Source organism: Ptiloglossa arizonensis, chromosome 3, assembly GCF_051014685.1.
Source record: "Ptiloglossa arizonensis isolate GNS036 chromosome 3, iyPtiAriz1_principal, whole genome shotgun sequence".
NCBI lineage: Eukaryota > Metazoa > Arthropoda > Insecta > Hymenoptera > Colletidae > Ptiloglossa > Ptiloglossa arizonensis.
This window is the reverse complement of record NC_135050.1, coordinates 29,931,368-29,950,510: the sequence shown is the minus strand read 5'-3', so window position 1 is coordinate 29,950,510 and position 19,143 is coordinate 29,931,368. Positions and strand designations below refer to the sequence as shown.

Below are 19,143 nucleotides of genomic sequence, written 5' to 3'. Positions count from 1 at the left end.
ATCCTTCGTGCGTCGATTTCTTTCATTCTAAAATTAAAAATTATCGTGATTTTGCGTCTGTGTAGATACGAAGGACTCCGCGAATGGAAGCGACGATTCCTCTACCGCTGGCAAAACGGAGAACGTTAACGGTGGATTGGCAGATCGCCGACCAGTCAGCAGCCTGAGTCTTCGAAGCGTTTCGAGTAAGAATCCCGACAGTTTATCTTGACACAAATCTTGAAAAGTTTGAAATTAAAACTGTCCGTTTCCTTAGGTTCGTCCTCGTCTGGTAGAATGAGTACAGCCAGTGGATGCAGCGGGACCAGTTTAGGCGATAGCGGAACTCACTCCGACACCGAAGATCGAAGAGTACGCATCTATATATTTGTTTAGTAAATTGAAATCGTTTCGAAGTTACGAGTTTCTTACTTCAATTTCTTCGTTGGGTTATATATACCGACTAGTGGTAGCGATAGCCTTTTTCTATTCTTATACGTAGTTTTAAATCGAAGAGATCCTGAAAATTGTGTTCAAAACGTTTTAAAACGTATACTTTAAACATTGCTTGTATCCGACTAATTCCATTATCGTTACCGGTTACGCGAAACAATGAAATTGATAATTATTTCAGCTTCAAAATGCAAAGGAAGACAAACCGGGTGTAATGTCCTACGAAATACCACCCGCTCCGAAACCATTCACAGGCAGATATTCGCCGGCGCTCAGGTATTCCCCATCGCCTCGTTCTTCGACCGGAAACGATCTTGACCTAAGACCGTCGCAGCCACCCTCGAGGGCCGAGGACACCGAGTATTACATCGCCTTTCCACCGTCAGGATTGCCCATCCACTGTAAGTAACTTTCGCTCTCAACACCGTTCAAATGCACCGCGGTAACTTTCGACTTCAACCGATAAACTAATATAGAACTTACCAATATAGAAGATTGATCGAAACGAATTATTTATACGAGAAGTATTGGGTTCTTCGGAAAGTGATTTCGTTTTCCAAAATGGAGAATATATAATTTAATAAAATGTTTATACGCTCTAAAAAAAATCGTGTCTCGTTTTCACCAAAAAGAACGAAATGACTTTCCAAACAACCTAATATTTTCACACGCGTAAATTCGGAAAGTTAAATTCGACGTATTCCTACCAACGCTAACTCCCTTTCGATTTTTTGAACACAGTTAATCAGAAATTGTTAATAACCGAGTAATCCTATCCGAAAATTCTCTACAGCTTTCAAAACAGAGGGCACGCTGAAGGAACCGAAAACACCGAGCTCCCCGTGCGATCACCCCAAGTATCTAGAGATGATTCAGAACTCGGCCCCGGCCATCGCGGATCCCTTGGAATCGGACTCGTCCAGGCATCCAGGGAACAGATACGCAAACGTCGAACCCCCCGCTTTGAATTCCGCGCCCGTACCACCACCTGGCATGTGCATTCCCACGAATTACGTGAACGTGGTCCCCGCCTGCGTCACCCCTTTCCCGGAACTCGGTCACGGACATCAAACCGAACAGACGCACGCCTCCGACTCGGCCCAAGCTTCGGAGTCCTCGAAGAACTCGGCCAAGACCAAGACAGTCGTTCGATCGGAGGAACCCAAGGTCGTCGATGGTCAAGGTCAAGTAACCGAGAACGCCACGAACAAGGGCAACGAGGAGTACGTAGAAACTGACCTGGTGAACGGTCGCGACGTGGATGTATCCGACATCTGCAAAATGCCGGACTACATGAACGTTGACCTCTCTCAGGATCTCAAGGTTGCCGGCGCTAAAAAAGCGCCTGTACCCCCTATACCTCCGCGAGGTAAGACGGTTTCTTAATTATTTCTCTCCACGGTTTACCATAGCGTGAACTTTTCTCGACAAAATGTGTATCTTTCTTAAATATTCGAACGATGTTGAAAATTATCTTTAAAAAATAGTTGTATCTCGTATCCTCCAGGCGTTCGTAGGAATAGATAATTATTCTTTTTATCGGTAAAATATTGAATAAAGCGTTTTAAAAAAGGGGTCGTACTTTAGACTGTCATGGGGGTTGTACTTTGCAGAGGAAGATCTTCAAGTATTTTATTATTCGATAATGATAAAATTGAGGCAGAATTTGGAAATGCAGAGAGAAGTACTAAAATTAAAGTTCTAAAATTGAAGAGAAGAGCAGAGAGAAAATACTAAAATTAAAACACTCGTGGTTAGATACTTTTCTTTCGAGGAACTCGTTAAAGTTTAGTTAAGTAGTTCATTTAGCGTTGGAAAACGTACAAGGCCGTTAAAATCCTGCCGAAGTTCCATTCGTTTCACGATTACGAAAAGGGGATCTTGCCTCGAGTTTCAACGCAATGATTCGTGGTTTACGAGAACACTTTCAGCGTACTCGGAAAACCGTTGAAAGAAGCAAGTCCTTAAGCAGCTTGGTCCGAGTTGGGTGATTCAAAAGATTCATTGAAGTCCACATTGCAAATTGACATTCCACTCGAGCTAATCATTTCCAGTTCCCTTTTACTCGAAGAATTTACGAAGGCTTGTTACTCAATCGGACTTTCATCGCCAATCTGCCTCGAAAACGGTCTCGAATCGCTTTAAACGGCAAAGTTTCTTTGCCTATAATAATCTCTTCGTTGTAACTTCTCGCTTAAATCATCGAGGATTTCAAAATGAAGGTCACTGCTGACTCCTCGACTTTTTTCTCGAAGAAATTCATTCGGTGCGAATTACATCGAATAAAAAAATAAATGTAATTAGCATCATAAATAAAATTGAAAATTAAAGAAAATATATACACCTTTTTCAATATCTATAATAGACCTTCTTCGAACGGCTAATTATACAAGGTATTTGTACAAATGTAGGCCCAATTTGTTGACAAGACGATAAACAAAATTAACCGAGAAGATTGTCTAAACATTTTTTCAATTAAAGTTGGTTCCGAAGTTTCATCCACGTTAGTAGGTGTTTTATTTTTAGAAACAGTACAATCTTTCCCCTATAAAGCCAACGTTACACTTTTTTGTTAATTTTCTGTTTCAGCAACCACAAAGAAATAGAAGAAATAGAAGAAATCTCTTTGTTTCTTCTTCTTTCCACGGCATACGCCCGATCGTCCACGAAAAGTGCCTTCGACGATTGTTCTTCTTCCGATAATTTAAAATAATCGAACGACGTCAGTGTTCTTCGTAATCGTTAGTATTAGTAGCGTATTTAAATGTAAATCGTTTGTATTAAAACGACAACTAAAGTGGAAGGCCATCGAATTAATGTATTCCACGCACGGCTCCGTTTCTCTATGCTTGTGCCTTTTGTGTACATTATTTTTCAATTTTTATTTTCCATTCGAATATTCGAGGAAACGTGACTTAATCTATAGATTTTGTTTATGTTAATATGCAACTACGCGTTAAGTAGCGTTCTACGATAATTTACTCGTTATTATTCTAAAAGTACCTCGAATGCGTTCGTAGGAATATTCGTGAGATATTAATTAGACTCATTATTATTGTCATAAATATTACTATTTGCGATAATCGAGGCGTTGGTAAAAATTAGGAGACTCTAAGTACTTTATTGTTTACTTGGATTATTATTTCGTAAATGTTTACATGTATATTATGACCTCAAGACTCGAACACGTTTAAGGATCTTAAAACGTTCAAGTTCAATTGTATCGAATTTCACTCGTTTGAAAAATATTTAAATTTTATAGAAAATGTATGGCTTAAACAAATCTGAATCTATTCGAGTTGTTCGAACTAAGCTTCTGCGCACTCCTTTACCACAAAAAGATTTGCATCTACTTTACAATTCAAAGGTTCGGTAGTCCCCGAAGTTCTTCAAGACTCTTGAACCTAGTCCTTTCGTATTTCCTTTGATTTCGAGTGTATGCTTAATTATTGAAAATACTGTGGATTCCGAAGTTCGGAGCTACTCGTCGGATGTAAAGACTACGAATCTTTACGTTCGTTTCAAGGTACAGTAATTGAATGATTAAGATCGAAAGATTTTGAATCCTTTGAATCCAATTATTTCGCCTTAAGAATAGTTACACCGTCTTTATTATTTCTTATACGAATAAATCACTACACGAACAACTTTCAAAATAGTTACCTCCTCTGAACAGGCGATTCTTTAATTATTCAGAGCAGTATAGTTATCTTTAATCCGAGACTTATTCGGAATATTTTTAACCCTTCGATCCAATTGTTTGATTTGTAAAATATTTGCGTTCATTTTGCGCTACGGAAGATACAAAAGATTCGAAAATCTTGTAAACCTTCGAAGCCTAGTTTTTTCGAACTTCTCTCCAGCTCCAAAACATTTGTATTTAATCCGATACACAACAGTTTCATATTCGCCAAGAAAATAGCGCTAAATTTAAATTTAATTGCGAAATTAAGCCGACCGCAGCTTAAGAGACATACGTGGCTCTTTAATTACGCCACTAAGTTGTATATTAATTAATTAATTCGGATTTCGATCCAACAGCGAATACAATGCTAGCGAGCGCCAAATCAAAGTTTCATCGTTTTGGCGAAATGTCAAAATGGAACCTGTACATATGCGATTCTCTATCCTATTCTTTACTTTAATCGCAATAATTATTGTAACCGACTACCAATATTGTCGTGTATTAAAATTAACCATTCACGATTAGCGAAAATGATGCGACGGCGTTAACATGTGTAGCAATAATATTCTTAGAAGAATTTCAATAACGCCAAAAGACTGTAAAGAAATATGACGTTGCGCGATCGTTAATCATCCGTAACGTTTAATTGTCGCGTAATTCGTTGCACACATTACTGTCACTAGCATAAATGATACTCTGTACAGGTGTCGAATTCTCGACAGAAACTGTTGCACAGAATGTGTTGCAAGTACCAAGAATGCATTTATCGTTTTATAATCGTAATTGTAACGCGTTATCCTATTCGTTTTGCGTAATTTTTTCTACCGAGTCCAACAGGATCCATTTTTTATATTTATGTTTACATCAATAAAGGAGGAAATAAGAGAAATTGTCCCAGCGATCGCACATCGACCGTATCCAATAATAATTGACAACACATGGTCGAGGTCCGCCTATCCTCGAATTATATCAAATTTAATTTTCTATACACGGTACACTGTGACACGGAGAAAATCTGAACATTGAGAACAAAATTTTAAATGTCATCTAATCGATCTGAGTGCTACCCTATTGATCGACCATTTTTCTGCGTTGAACAAAAGTCCAAGGGGCCTCTATCGACATGTTTACGCCATCGGTGTTGTATAAAAATAATCGCGTTTGATTCTGAACGAGGCTTTACTTTATCGAATGTGATTTACAGCAGTCTGTGGTTCTATGAAATCGAATCGGCCGGTTCAATTTCAGACAACCGAAGAAGGTAAAGTTTCTGTTCCGTGAATCGACATTTTTTCATCTCGGACGAAGGTCTCTCGCAGAAAACTATCGGATGTAGATAGAATTCTTCCGTAGATAAAAATTTCGAATTCCAACATTCGTAAGATTTGAGCGCTCAACACTCGCGTATGGAAAGCAGGTAGCTTTAATGTTTAACGAGCATACTACTCACGAGCATAGTACTCACAGAACGCTTATAAGCGTTCAACGCACTTACAGGACCGATCGACTGACAATGAATGTCAATAGCAGCGAAGGGTTGTTCAATGCTTTCTAAGAATCGTGGCTTTCATTGACACGCGAGTGCATCGTAAAAAAATACACTGCTTTTTGCCTAACGGAAACCGGTCGTCCTCGGAAATCGTACGCTTCCAAACAATTATGCAACGAACGGATTATGCAAATTTCGAAAACCGTGAGAAGAAACATTCTCCAGTGGCGTCAATGTAAACGTTTTCATTGATACCAACTACGTACCAATTACGGTAACAATAAAGGTTATTGACTCGATTACGATTCGAAAAATTACATCCTTTCCTCTAAAGACCATAATCTTTCTTTTTCGACCTTTGAATTTTAGAGATCAAACGCGACTTTTTCGTAGCTCTTAATTGCGCGCATTGTCTCCGCAGTAAACTAACGTAACGTTAGCCTATATTGATCTACTTTTGTCTTACTATTTTCATTGTTAAGGTATTCATCGAGTAAGACCGTTATCGCTAACCGGTACGCGAACGAGTGCACGATTGATTCGTTTATTTTTAAAGACAGAGGAGAACGTTTCGGGTGGAAGTTGTACGATTCAAGACTGTCGAATTTTTTTAAATACAAAAAATTAAATTCGCTCGCAGCAAATTGAAAAACTTTGGATAATTTTTCTAAAATTTTTTCCATCTACGGATAGCTGTATCTCTTGCATTTTACACGGGTCAAACGAGAGAACGTTAAACAACGTATGATGTCACTTTCGTTAACGCGGAGGCAGTTGTATTTTTAAATAAATCATGCGATTGAGTATTCATCGCCAGTACTGAACTGTCTCTGCTAGCATCCGCATCACTGACTGGAAAAACCAATCGTTTTAAAGTCCTCGAAATCGTCGAGTTTGTGACTAATAAGTGTTGCATTGTGACCCCCGCGAAGAAGAACTATTTTTGACAAACAGGTATTTTCGTTCCACGAATGTGTCTCTAGTGTCCCGACGCTAAAGCGCTCTAATCCTTAAACTTTAAACACGTTTTTCTCGAAACAGGTTTATCAAACAAATCGGTAATGTTCCTCGGAAACTACTTCTCCTATTGACTTAAAATTTACATTTTTTCTTCAAAAGCTTGCCGTACCTAAACATATTTTATGTGTCGTTCGTCCAATTTGTAAAAATTCTGATTTTAGTCGATCCTGGCTAGAAAATTAAATCCTGAAAAAAAAACCATCCCATCGTACGACTGAGAAATTTCGGTATCATTGAAAAAGACGCTTATATTTTCTGTATATATTTTCATTTTTTTGGAAATATAAATACACGCAACGATTACATTAATCGTTGCAGTATCGTCGGAAAATGTTTAAAATCTTCCGGATTAGAGTGCTCCGAATGAAAATTCCTCCGTCAGCAACCTCTCGACCGAACTCTCAATTTTAACCGGTCGACGCTAGATATTTTCCGGCGTGGTTACAACGAATCACGACGAAACGATCCGGAAATCGTCTAGATTCCAGTCGAGCGACCGTTTCTTTCACCCTGGCACGAAAAAACCGCTTATCGTCCTTCCGCTCGATTTAGATTTCTCGTTAATTGGATTTGGCCGACTAATTACCGTTGCGGTTTGACATCCGATGCAGGACCAGCGATCTCTGGTCCGGGGTCCCTGATCCACGCGCGAACCACATGTTTCTGCACGCCTCATCGAGCAAGTGGGGATCGATGCTATATAGGAAGACAATCGCTCTCCCCTTGGCGAAGTTCGAATAGAAACGCGAGACCACCTTCTCCATCGATATCCTCGATTACGTACAAGTAAGACAATGGTTCTCTCGGTGACGTTTGCGAACAGAGGGTCGTTCAGTGCTGCTGGTGATTTTTCTCCTCTTCGACGGAAAGAATAATCGATAGGGCCGTTGCATCGTTAGGAAAATCTAGACGAACTAGTGTGTCACGATGTCCGACGAATTTTGCATCGAATAGTAATCGTATTGTCGAACTTTGTCTTCGTTGAGTACGGGAACGGCGACGCAAACTAATCGATAGATTTGCTTAACCGTTGGAGAAATGTAGACAAATCGAAAGAAACGAATAGAGACTCTTTGAACGTGGAAGAAAGTTACTCATAGAATAGCAATTTGTTTGTTTAAAATATCGCGCGTTAATATCAAACTGAATTAAATGGGAGCGTTCAATTTTTTCAATTTTAGAAATACCAAAAGTGTTCACCGTTATCCTGTGAGACTAAGAACGAGTTCAACCAAAGGATGGAGTTGTTTCCAGTAGTCCTTGTATTTACCCTAACATTAGCCACCACTTTCGGCCAATCCAGGTAAATTTAGTTACCACTAATCTTTTTTGTTACAGTGCACAGTTATCTTCGCCTGCGTCTTAACAGTTCAGAGATTAACTAATCAGTTCGATGAACTAATACCAACGTTCGATAAACTAATTCCAACATTGAATCATTCGATATTTGCTTCGAGAATGAAAGTTGATTAATCGATTAAAAGAATGGATAATTTTAATCTCCATATCTTAATTCTTTTTACGGATTAAGATATTCTCAGAGTTGGTCCAAGAAATTTCTCGGACATACATCTTCGTTCCTGGAACGAATTTCCCAGATCTTTTGAAAAATTCAATTTCAACGACAACGGTGCCATTTCTTCGTACAACTGGAATACTTCACACGGTATTGCCGCAATGTTTTCAGATACGAACCGTACGCCGAAAAGCCAGGTTCCTGTCCACCGGCTCTGCCGGTTCAGATTTGCAGCCAGTCCTGTTTCTTTGACTCCCATTGCCAAGGAATAAGCAAATGTTGTCCAACCAGTTGCGGAGGAGCCGTCTGCTCGAGACCAGTGACCATGAGGCAACCAGATACATCGGGTGAGGGAACGAACCTTCCATTATCGTTGAGGATATCGATTTATTATTTCGGTTCAAAGCACTGGAAGAGAAGATAGAATACGATACTACGATAGAATCTCGATAGTCGTAGCGAAACATGACTGAAAACTCGTTAAAGGTAACCGATCCAATAGGAAGTAAGCGACTCGTTTACAAGGTGTTGTCTCTCAGGTTGTTTTATAGGTTCGAAACCGAGCGTTGACAACTCGAGAGACAGGTATGTGCTCGTGTATATTAAACACGAGATTGAGAAAGAGGAGACAACTCTCGTCCCTTTCTCTCGTCAACGCAAACAATAAACGAGACACTCGCGCGGTCATTGGACTTGCGTTTATCGAGGTTCCATCGTAATTAAATTTTACAACGTCTTTTCTTGTATTATTTTACCGATGTTTACATCGTCCTCGAATTCTTCTCGTTCAGAGAAAGCAGGTTCCTGTCCAGCAGTGCCCAAAGGTAGATGGGTGTGCTCGCCGACCTGCAGCGTCGACAGCGATTGCAGAGGAACGCTCAAGTGTTGCAAAAATCGTTGCGGAGCACTGGCCTGTCAGAAACCGGAAGTCGAAGTGATCGAATCCGTGGAAGTCCCGATTGTCCCGTTGCCGGAGGATTCCTACAACGTACCCAGGAATCCTTACAACTTCAATCCATACGACGGCATCAGGAATTTCTATCCTTATTACCTTTACAATAATGAATAGAACAATTGTCGATCATTGGGAAATGTTCAATGAATTTACGTAAATGTAGGATTGTTGTTCGTTCGGAATTTCATCGACTGTAACTTTGACGCGATGTACTCTTAACTCGGACCATATTTCCGTATCATCCTCGACCTTCTCGTCGTGGAAGTAACAATCGTACGGAAATAGAAACCATCTGTCTTCAACCTTCCAATTCAGACATCATTTTTATCGAAACTTAAGATCTAGACGTAGCGATTACTCGCGGAATCGGACTCACGAACAATCAATCGCGACGTTTGTTATATAATATAGTATTCATCGATGATAAATGACGTGTAAAGAAAAATCGTACCGTTTGATAATAAATCTTATCGTCTAACATATTTAGATAAGTTAATTTTTTTTACGAGGATAATCGTGACGTTTGAATTTCACACAGAACTTTAGAAAGTGCGAGTAAAATGTACATCTTTTCGTGAAGAATTTTAAGAAGACTCTTTCTTGGAACCAATTTGATTGCGGAGCAGAATCACGTAACAGGATATGTTATTAACCTACTGAACCGCATTTGCATAGAACCTTGAAGAGTACGATTACACATTCGAACCAGAAGAGAAAAAGATTGTTGATCAAACGAAAAGAGTCGTTTTAATCTTCTAGAAATCTTCTAAAAGAATCGCTGACAATCGCGATAAACCGTCCACAGTTTGAGCTGCCAAAGGAGAAGTGAATTAGTCAATTGTTGGAACTGAATGAAAATATTTTCTTACAGAATAAAAAAAGTAGAACTTTGATCTGGATCGATAGAGTTTTACCATTCGGTGGAACAACTATTCCTTTTGAAGGAGAAGTTGAATCAACGTGCGTAGGGTATCAAATATTTTACTGCTATTTATTTTCCCATCAAAATTAATTGCCGTAATAATTGTGACGAGACATAAGACGAAAATTATTAATAATAATTCCGCAGGAATTATTACTGGTTTGATTATTTCGAAATAATAGATGAATACAGTTTTTGGATATGCGTACATTGAACGAAACAGTAGAAACAAAACAACAACAAAACGCGCAAACTATAACTATACCGATGAGCGTAAACTGTAACTATACTGATTACGCTCGACTCTGACTACGCAACTCTTTTCTTACGCGACACGTCACGTCTCGCCTAATTTCCAACAAGTGATCTCAAACGCGTATCTCTCTCACTCTGTATCCTTTCGTTTTAATCCTTAATCTTTCTCACTCCGTGCATCTGGTCGCGTTCACTTAAAATTCTTCGGTCGATTATCATCTTAATTGATCGTCTTTCGCACCTTAATTCGGACACTCCGCCGTTCAGTTCAAACGCTCTTCGTTCACATCTCGAGAACATCGAGATTTACTCGTTCGTCTATCTCGAACACTTCACATTTTCTTCAAACCACGCGCATTTCCTTTCGTTCCCACGCGGTACCACAATACTTGTTACACGCGACGGGGTCCATCGAATCGTTGCGTATCGTGACGAGAGATTTGTTACATTCGAACCATTTATAAGTATTTGAAATGAATCGACGATACGCACAATTTGAGCGCTATTTGCAAGAAATTCGATTCTACCAATCGGCTGAATACCTACGAGTAGATAGATTTTCGATTGTCCGAACTTATATTTTTTTTTAAATTTTTATCAATACCTCGAACAAAGTCGTAATTTTCGTCGAAACTTGAGATGCAAGTCTCGAACTAAAACGTGACCTCGTATCTACATAAAAATCATCATTTTAAATATGACAATTTACATCAGATACGATGCAGTGTTGAAATCCGTGGACAACGTGAATCATAATTGCAATCAACTGATATCCAGTTGAAATACCCAAGTACGTTATTCCCCGAATATACGTTTGTATGACGAAGCAAAAGCAATATCGATAATGGTCGCTAAAGTGCACGCGAAACGGAATGGTGTCCGGGAAGTCATTGAATCAGCCGGTTGTTCAGTTTCCTGTGTACTCCACGACGAGAATATCCTTTCCCCGTTCAAGAAACGGAGGTGGAAACCAGAAAGCAAGAGAGAGAGAGAGAGAGAGAGAGAGAGAGAGAGAGAGAGAGAGAGAGAGAGAGAGAGAGAGAGAGAGAGATTTAAGATGCTGAGTTCTTATCGTAGACGGATTAGTCGTCGTTCATCTGCCAGCCGAGCAAACGTGAAAAGTGGAAGGTGGAAGATTTCGCTGATAAAAGAACCAACGACATATCGAAAATGATTAGTATGTGTTTCTGCATAACTATACCCTTTACCTCTAAATTGTGTGAAATACTTTAAAATAACCATTTGTTTCTTTCAAATAAGTAAATCGTACGAGAAAATACAGTAGTCTAGTCCTTTGTCCCTTTGATTTTTACTTAAAATATTCGGTTTCGAATACAAAAATGATAAAAGAAAGTCCTGTTACGATTCGTCGTAACTCTGTCCTACGCTACGCTCGTTTCGAAACACTAGATATATTTACACGCATATTCGTCCGTTCGTAGAAACAACTTTCAACAGAATTCACGAGAATTCTTAAAAAATATTTACGTTTAACCGATTTGATAAATTTAATGAGAACACTTCCTGGCTAACGAATCGTTTTATGTCGCAGAGAAAAGCGTAATCCTGTCGCTAACGGTGTGCTTGATGATCGCCGCAGCAGTCGCTCAGCTGTCCCGTAAGTCAATTAATCAATCGAATGCGTAATTGTTTCCAGTGAAACGCGCGAATATCGTTACAAAATTACTGTATTCGTCGCTCACGGTTTATTGGATTATTTCATGCGCACATGGCTACTTTTTAAAGATAAAAAACGTACTCCGATTCATCGATGACTGTACAATACTAACGCCTCGCGGATTCTATTGAAGGGCATTTTTATTAATCGTAGTAGCCAAATCGTGCATCATAGCTACACAGCGAATCGTGGAAAATCCCCTATCGCTACATAGGTACCAATGCAAGAACCGCGTATCCGTGAACTCGTTACTTCGGACAGCTTCGGCGAGTCGAGAAAGAAAGAAATTGTGAGCCTTTCTCTCTCGTTCTCGAAAGGTCTGAACTCCGACTTACGGACAGGCGACTTGACTGCTTTACTTGGAGCCAGAACATTAATCACGATTCGTATAACGTAGAAAAGTATTTTAATCGATACAAACGATAAAATTATTCTTTTTCCGATCATACTATCGAAGGTAATGAACACAGACAACTCGTCTTGTATATCGTTAATTCTCATAGATAGAATTTGAAATATTTTAGCAACACGGTGCCAAGAATATTTTTAAAATTACAGCTACCTTTAAAATTGTCCAAGTTCGATTTATTCTCGTGCCCCTATTCTGTAATATGTACATATCTTATATTTTAAGGGAAGAATGGTCAAATAAGATTTGACTTTCTGTGACTTCAAATTTAAGATCACGTAAAGGGAATGAAAAAATGAAGGGAAAAAAGAACGCTACACGTGTTATTCGAAATGAATTTATTAAAAAGCATCAGAGTTATATTCATATTCTTGCATTTCTTACACGTCACAAAATATATTTATGTTATAACATTGTATTTATTCTTAAATTTTAAGAAAGAATTCTAAATTCGCAGCCGATTAGCTCGGTACTACCCGCGACGAAGAATGATCGTTCGTCGCGAGTAATACCGATTACCAGGTCTCACCGCGTGGAGGTTGCTGCGAGCGGAGACCCGGAGGGAGATAGATCGAATCAAAGTTCCATCGATCTCCCTCGACATACCTTACAAACGAAATTACTAAACGGGGCAGATCGAAAGAATCAAAGTTCCTTCGATCGCCTCGTTTAGTTCTGCCGAGCAATTACATTATGGACAAAAATTAGGCAAAATTGGGAAAGACGCGACGCGAACCGTGGAGTCGGTCCTACTAGGTCGATCCCGTTTCCCCTCGGTGGGTCCGATTCGAGAGAAAACGAACGACGCCTCCACTCCCCTAGAGGAGTGCCCCGTTTCTCACCTTTACGACGAGAGGGTCTTATTTCGGAGGCTTTCGCAGGGACCAGCAAAAATGCCTGCTCCTGTGCTCGCAACATGCCCTCTCTGGAAGCGGACGCACCGGAAGAGACGCAGATCGACCGTTCGGACCAGCTACACGGCCGGTCACTTGCTTATGCAACAAGCAGAGGTGGCCGGACTGAGAAACGAGGAAGCGAGCAAAATAAGCTAAAGATTGGATAATTGCTCGGCAGAGCACAGGTATTCGTACATGGTGGCCTTAAAACTATCTTAGTCTAACCTTAAAATTAAAGATCCGGCAATAGATGCGACGTAGGAATCCTCTTCTGTCTTCGTTTCCCGATGTACCTAGCTAAGGTGGTCAAATTAAATTTACAATACATATTAAACAAATCAAGACACGATCAAAAAATGAGTACAGTATATGTGGGTTAATGGGTACACACAGTTATGCGGTAACAAAGAAAATAAACATGGAAAAACAAGCAGAAATTAAAATTGGTGAGTAAATACAGGTGTACAAGAAGAAATAAATTAAAAGAAAAAATCTGAAAGAAAAAAAAAAAATTGGCGAGTGATCGCCAGTACCGGTTACCAATAGGGTAACCGTTGTCCTTGGCTGTCCGCAGAGGGTCCAGGTACCTAAAATCGAGACGTCCGTCCACCTCGGAGGCTCCCGCTGGAATAAAATTTTTGGTAACCGGGAGGGGCTATATATACCCCAAGCAAGGTGACTTATCGATACCTCGATTGTCTTTGTTCGTTGTAACCGAATATTTCAATAATTTGATGGCTTTTAAGCCATTATTTATACTAGGACATTGTTAATAATTGTTTAAACTATGGTCCCACGACGGTTGTTAATAATTACGATAAATAAACATCAAGATATTGCGAAATCTGGAAAGGCGAATGGCTTCAGTGAATGTTTGTTCATCTACGTGATTATTATTAACATTCACGCATATTTCGAATATTAATGTTACAATATGCATCTTATTTATGCATTATAAATGATTGATTAGCCAAAAGAATTTAATTTTGATCGAGATTCAAACAAGTCACTGCTTAAAACATGAAGAGCAATAACTGTTTATTAACGATGCTTTAATTCTTGTAATTTACACAGTACGCATAGATGTTGCATTTTTTACAACTCAAAATTCCTTTTACAATTTCTTTCTTTCTCGACTCGCTGAAGCTGTTCTCGACCACCAAACTCACTAACACGAGGTTCTTTCATTAATATAAAGTGATAAGGGAATTTCTACGGTTCAGTAGTAGAACAAGAAAATTGCAGTAGACAAGGTCAAGAATTTAGCCTTTCGCTAATGCATATCACTTTTTATAACAACTTTATTTACAACTGAATTTACCGGTCTGTTTAATAAACTGTAGAGAAATTATGCATTTAAGTGGCATTAAATAATATGCATTCGTATAACCTATTAAATGTTTTAATTACTTTAATTGATTTTACAATACGAAATATTAAAACATATTTCGATAAAATCTTTGAAAAATCATAAAAGGTAGCGATTTCTATTATCAGCAATTTATGTACATTTTGACAATGCATTGTTTTTAAATAAAGCTTTAAGACCCATATCCTGAGTCTTTTTCATCAATAAAGGTATAATATTAATTTAGATAAAAGTGGACACTGCCCACTGAGGAACAGTGTATCGAAGTGTACCCCCAGATGCGTTTCGGATTATCAATGCTCCTCAAATGAAAAATGCTGTCCGAATAAATGTGGAAGCGAATCGTGCGTAACGGCCAGTGTTGTCAATACAGGCAATGATTACAAGGGGTCGCAAACTGGTAAGAAAATTGGCAAGCTTCTTAGTTATATACCCTTTTCTAAAACTAATTTTTAACCATTAATAATAAGATTCTAATTTCAAACACCTGAAAACTTCATATTTTTCAGAAGGCGTTTATTGTGCCGGCGTAAAATGCGGACCGTATCAAAAATGTAAATTCGACCGTAGTACGAAACGTGAAAAATGTGTACGCACATAATTGAGTGAAATAAAGAATTAATTCGTAAAATAAAAGTACTATAATAAAAAATTATCTTTGTTCAATCATTTTATCTATCCACGTTTTAACTCATACTTTTAATCAATTTCTTTTCGATAAATTCAAGTGCCTTTCGATTTTTTAATTTCGAACCCGCTCTCTGATAGATATTGCGAGAAACTCGAATTTTGATTAGCAGCGATTGCAACCTGTTGAGAAAGAATCGACAATCGACGGAGCAACTGTAATCGATAGTTTTCCGTAACCTCTTCATTGTTAGGCTAAATTTGCAACTCGAAGAAAAAGTATTGTTAGTGTTTACAAATCAAGTACGAAATGACACAAAAGTGAAATCACTTTGTCTTGAAAATTTCTCAACAAAATGGCATTTGAGTCTCAATTTCTTTTATTACGAAATATATTTTGTTAATCGTCAAAAAAGAGGTTAGGCTTATGCCGATAATTCATTATGGCAGTAGAGTTTTTAGTAAATCGTTTAAAAGCTCTTGTCGTACTTCTTCTGGGGATATTCAGGCGAGCAATGTGCTGCCTTCGACGTCGACGTCGATCGTCTTGCGATTCTATTCCTCTTTCTGCAGTTGGTGTCGTACCGAATACATTGAACAACACAACAGTGAGTTTCAAATGCTATGTTTATCTTCCCAGTTCCATAGCTCACGAAGATTTTAAGATCATGTAAACCCTATTGTACCACTGACTTCGATAATAGTAATCACTGAAGATGCTTGCTCAAGGAATCAGAGCAGTGGGATCAATGGGAGGAAAACCCTGTTGTGGTCGTACCAGATAGGCCAGTTAATACGATACAAGCTAAAATCGATCAATACAGACAGCAAGCATCTAAAACATCTGAACTAACGGAAGAGCCGCAACCAAATTTCTTCGAAGTAATTATATTTATCAACCTTGTGACAAAAACAAAGTTATACGTATTTGATTTTCTATATTTATTGTAGGACATGACGCCAAAGATCACCATGCAGACAAAGATTCTAATTAAAGATAAAGCGTTGGAAAATGCTTCACGGAATTCTTTAAAATTTGCTATAGCGAACGATCCTATTCTATCTGTAAGTTTTATTCATTTTGTACATATTATTTCATAATACGTATTATCTGAAAAGGTTACCTCTTACTAGATTATATCGTAAAACATCTTGTATAATTTAGTTTACGATACAAGAGACTAAATTTTCAAATTTGTATTTATACAGAATGAACTTGGAGAGTGGGAAGAGAATGCAGTTGGCTGGGAAGAAGAAACATCAAAAGAATTTGGAGATACTACAAAAACATTGAGGGAACAGAAACGGAGAGAACGAGAACAACGATTGTTTGAGCAGCAACAAAAAAGAATTGAACGGAATTTAAGACCACAACCATTAGGAGCAAAACTAAGCTCTTGATGAGAAAGAATATACTTACACAGTTTTTTTTATTGAAAATCCAGAATTTTTTTCGACTAATGACGTCCCCGCACAAAAATAATTTTTTAAACTTGTATGGAACGTCATTTAAAGCTCAAAAATCAAAGTAAATTACAACTTACGTTGTCGATAATTGTCTGCTCTTGTAAAACTCGTTGAATTGCATCGTACATAGATAAACATATCGCGGGGATATCTTATTTAAAGGGTTTAAATTTACAGTTCGATACGTTTGTTGATTATTAATACAATGCATGTAATGCATTTAGTTTATTACTTTAATTAGACTGGAAAGCATAGAGTGGTATTTAATGCTGTAAAAAGAAATGAGATTTTGCCATTAAAGAACATTGCATTATACTATAATATGAACAAAAAGGATTGACTTATTTACAGAATGTATGCAAAGTCTTTAAACAAACTTTATTGTAACAGGATATGAACACTCATTTTGTCATTTAAACCGTTTATTTTATTGTTAAAATATTTTTAACAACTGCAGACATTCCATGTAAACTATCTGGAAATGCTATCTGTAACCTCTGTTTTCTCTATAATCAAACCAAACTGTTTTTCAATCATCCTTAATATGTTGCGATCTCCCAGCAACTGCCGAGCTGCAGCACGTTATGTGTGTGTACGAATCGTGCTGATAATGCCTAATTGATAGTATTTTTTCTTAATAATATAGAAATATGTTTAAGGAAAAGTATTAATTAAACGTCTGATAGTTACTATAAGCAGCCTGCTATCCAAAAATAATGGAATGACTCAGTACATTCATGAACTGTAAAATTATATTTACAACAAAAATTCTAGCATGTGTTTGCCTTTATTCGGTATTGAATATCTATGTCATTTTTCTACCCACTTCACTAAAGTCTGACTGCAAAAAACTAATTTTTCGATATTAATCTTCTTACATTATTTTCTTGCTATAATCATCAAATTTGATTTGTGTCCATTGAGTTTGTAGTGATACACAATAAATCGTATTACTAAACAGTGGATAACTGTATCATTTCTGGAAACCTTGTATAAAAAAAAAATATCTTTTTGCAGATTGCATGCGTAAGTTGTAAATATTTAGTATGTAGTTATACTAACTTCAATATCCATTTATAAATTATAGATTGTACAAAAATCCTGTAAGAAGTAACTATAATATAGGATGAAGGAAACGATAAACGAGCGTATTACTAACGTTTTCATGTTTACTGCCAGATAAGGCTGAACTTGAGTAGATAAATACGGGCAAAGACTATGCAAGATAGGACAGTATCGTTTCCTTGCACAGCACTTATTTTATTCTTATATTTATTGGTCGTTTCAAAATCTGCGAAACATAATTTTTTAACGATTCATTTGATATACAAAACATATTTATACATATGTATATCGAAGTAAGCCGGTAAGTATAGACAAATTTTACTTGAAAGAACATCATATATAATTTAATAAGATATTTTATTGCAGTCAAGTATAGTACTTTTATTGCGATAAATTACCTTACCAAATGGATGAATGCTGTATTAGAAATAAATGCTACACTTAACACATTGCAATGATGAATGAAAATTGGATCTGTGAGGTTGGTGTGTATGCAGTGGTTCCCAAACTATATCGTACACTATGGTGAACCTAGAGACGTAGGATACGTTTATTGTATATTTTCATTAAAAATACATTGATATATTGAAAACCTTCATTATATACCCTTATAACGGATTTCTATTTTCTTTACAACATTAAATACCTATTAAATGTTAAAATGTTAAAATTTGACTACCAGTACTTAATAAACAGTTTTACTCTAGGTGCGTCGTAAACATGGCTAAGCTGCTGAAGGCGCTGTAAACAAAGAAAGTGTGGAAATCTCTGGTATTTAAAATACCTTTTTCTAATATTTAAATTTTTACCTGTATAATAACATTAACGAGATAATATTTGATTGTCAATTGTTACAAGTCATCTTAACAAAAAGGATTTTTTTGTAACGCATGTGCTTTAACTTTCGTTAAAAGTTTTAAGTTCATTGATTCATATGTTTACGTAAGACTGGTCAACAGGGATTTTCAAAATTCAATGTTAGTGATATATCGTTGGAAATTAAGCCATAGAGGAACGAAATGTAAACAATGAAACTTTAGAAGACTCAACTTTAGTCGTTGAAAATGATTCATATCAAACTATACAAGAGATATTTACATATGTAACTTCGTAAATGAATGTTACTCATTTTGTGGCTGTTCGTTATTTGACGATGGTTAGCAAAGTAAATTGAGTGGATTGATAAATCTGTCCTACATACGTAACTCGAGCGACGTTCGAAAGCTTAAACAAGTAAAATAACCACTTTCTGACTCTAGAGGAACAAATACAAATTGCAGTTTTAAAAAATCAATACTTACGATGAAAAATGGATTTTTTATAATAAAAAATGATCAAGACAATGCCTAATAAATAAG

The 19,143-nt window shown here is 37.4% G+C and overlaps 4 protein-coding genes across 7 annotated transcripts in view; all 4 read left to right on the top strand.

Moving 5' to 3' along the window:
• The window catches only part of Stumps (DBB domain-containing protein stumps), a 41,347-nt gene extending 38,302 nt beyond the window's left edge, over positions 1-3,045 (top strand). The window contains exons 14-18 of the mRNA XM_076306904.1: positions 66-185; positions 257-351; positions 614-833; positions 1,226-1,801; positions 3,022-3,045. Coding sequence (XP_076163019.1) covers positions 66-185; positions 257-351; positions 614-833; positions 1,226-1,801; positions 3,022-3,038 — 1,028 coding nt within the window. The 3' untranslated portion in view covers positions 3,039-3,045. The remainder of the gene's footprint in view (positions 1-65; positions 186-256; positions 352-613; positions 834-1,225; positions 1,802-3,021) is intronic.
• A 3,379-nt stretch (positions 3,046-6,424) lies between these two features.
• LOC143144449 (WAP four-disulfide core domain protein 2) lies at positions 6,425-9,579 on the top strand. Of its 3 annotated transcripts, none has more exons than XM_076306857.1 (5): positions 6,429-6,560; positions 7,179-7,412; positions 7,808-7,929; positions 8,314-8,489; positions 8,934-9,579. In XM_076306857.1, exons 3-5 carry the CDS (start codon positions 7,865-7,867, stop codon positions 9,209-9,211), a joined length of 519 nt encoding a protein of 172 aa, XP_076162972.1. In that variant the 5' UTR covers positions 6,429-6,560; positions 7,179-7,412; positions 7,808-7,864; the 3' UTR covers positions 9,212-9,579. The 3 variants fall into 3 exon arrangements, with proteins under 3 accessions (XP_076162974.1, XP_076162972.1, XP_076162973.1); XM_076306858.1 differs by having other exon boundaries at positions 6,452-6,560; positions 7,238-7,412; XM_076306859.1 differs by lacking the exon at positions 7,179-7,412 and having other exon boundaries at positions 6,425-6,560.
• Positions 9,580-11,290: 1,711 nt separating this feature from the next.
• Positions 11,291-15,278, top strand: LOC143144450 (waprin-Thr1). 2 transcript variants are annotated; one of them, XM_076306861.1, is made up of 4 exons: positions 11,291-11,451; positions 11,827-11,892; positions 14,853-15,026; positions 15,139-15,278. In XM_076306861.1, exons 1-4 carry the CDS (start codon positions 11,445-11,447, stop codon positions 15,225-15,227), a joined length of 336 nt encoding a protein of 111 aa, XP_076162976.1. In that variant the 5' UTR covers positions 11,291-11,444; the 3' UTR covers positions 15,228-15,278. The 2 variants fall into 2 exon arrangements, with proteins under 2 accessions (XP_076162976.1, XP_076162975.1); XM_076306860.1 differs by having other exon boundaries at positions 15,136-15,278.
• Positions 15,279-15,474: 196 nt separating this feature from the next.
• LOC143144272 (uncharacterized) lies at positions 15,475-18,381 on the top strand. The gene is made up of 4 exons (XM_076306525.1): positions 15,475-15,861; positions 15,983-16,135; positions 16,205-16,318; positions 16,463-18,381. Exons 1-4 carry the CDS (start codon positions 15,697-15,699, stop codon positions 16,652-16,654), a joined length of 624 nt encoding a protein of 207 aa, XP_076162640.1. The 5' UTR covers positions 15,475-15,696; the 3' UTR covers positions 16,655-18,381.
• Positions 18,382-19,143: the final 762 nt, after the last annotated feature.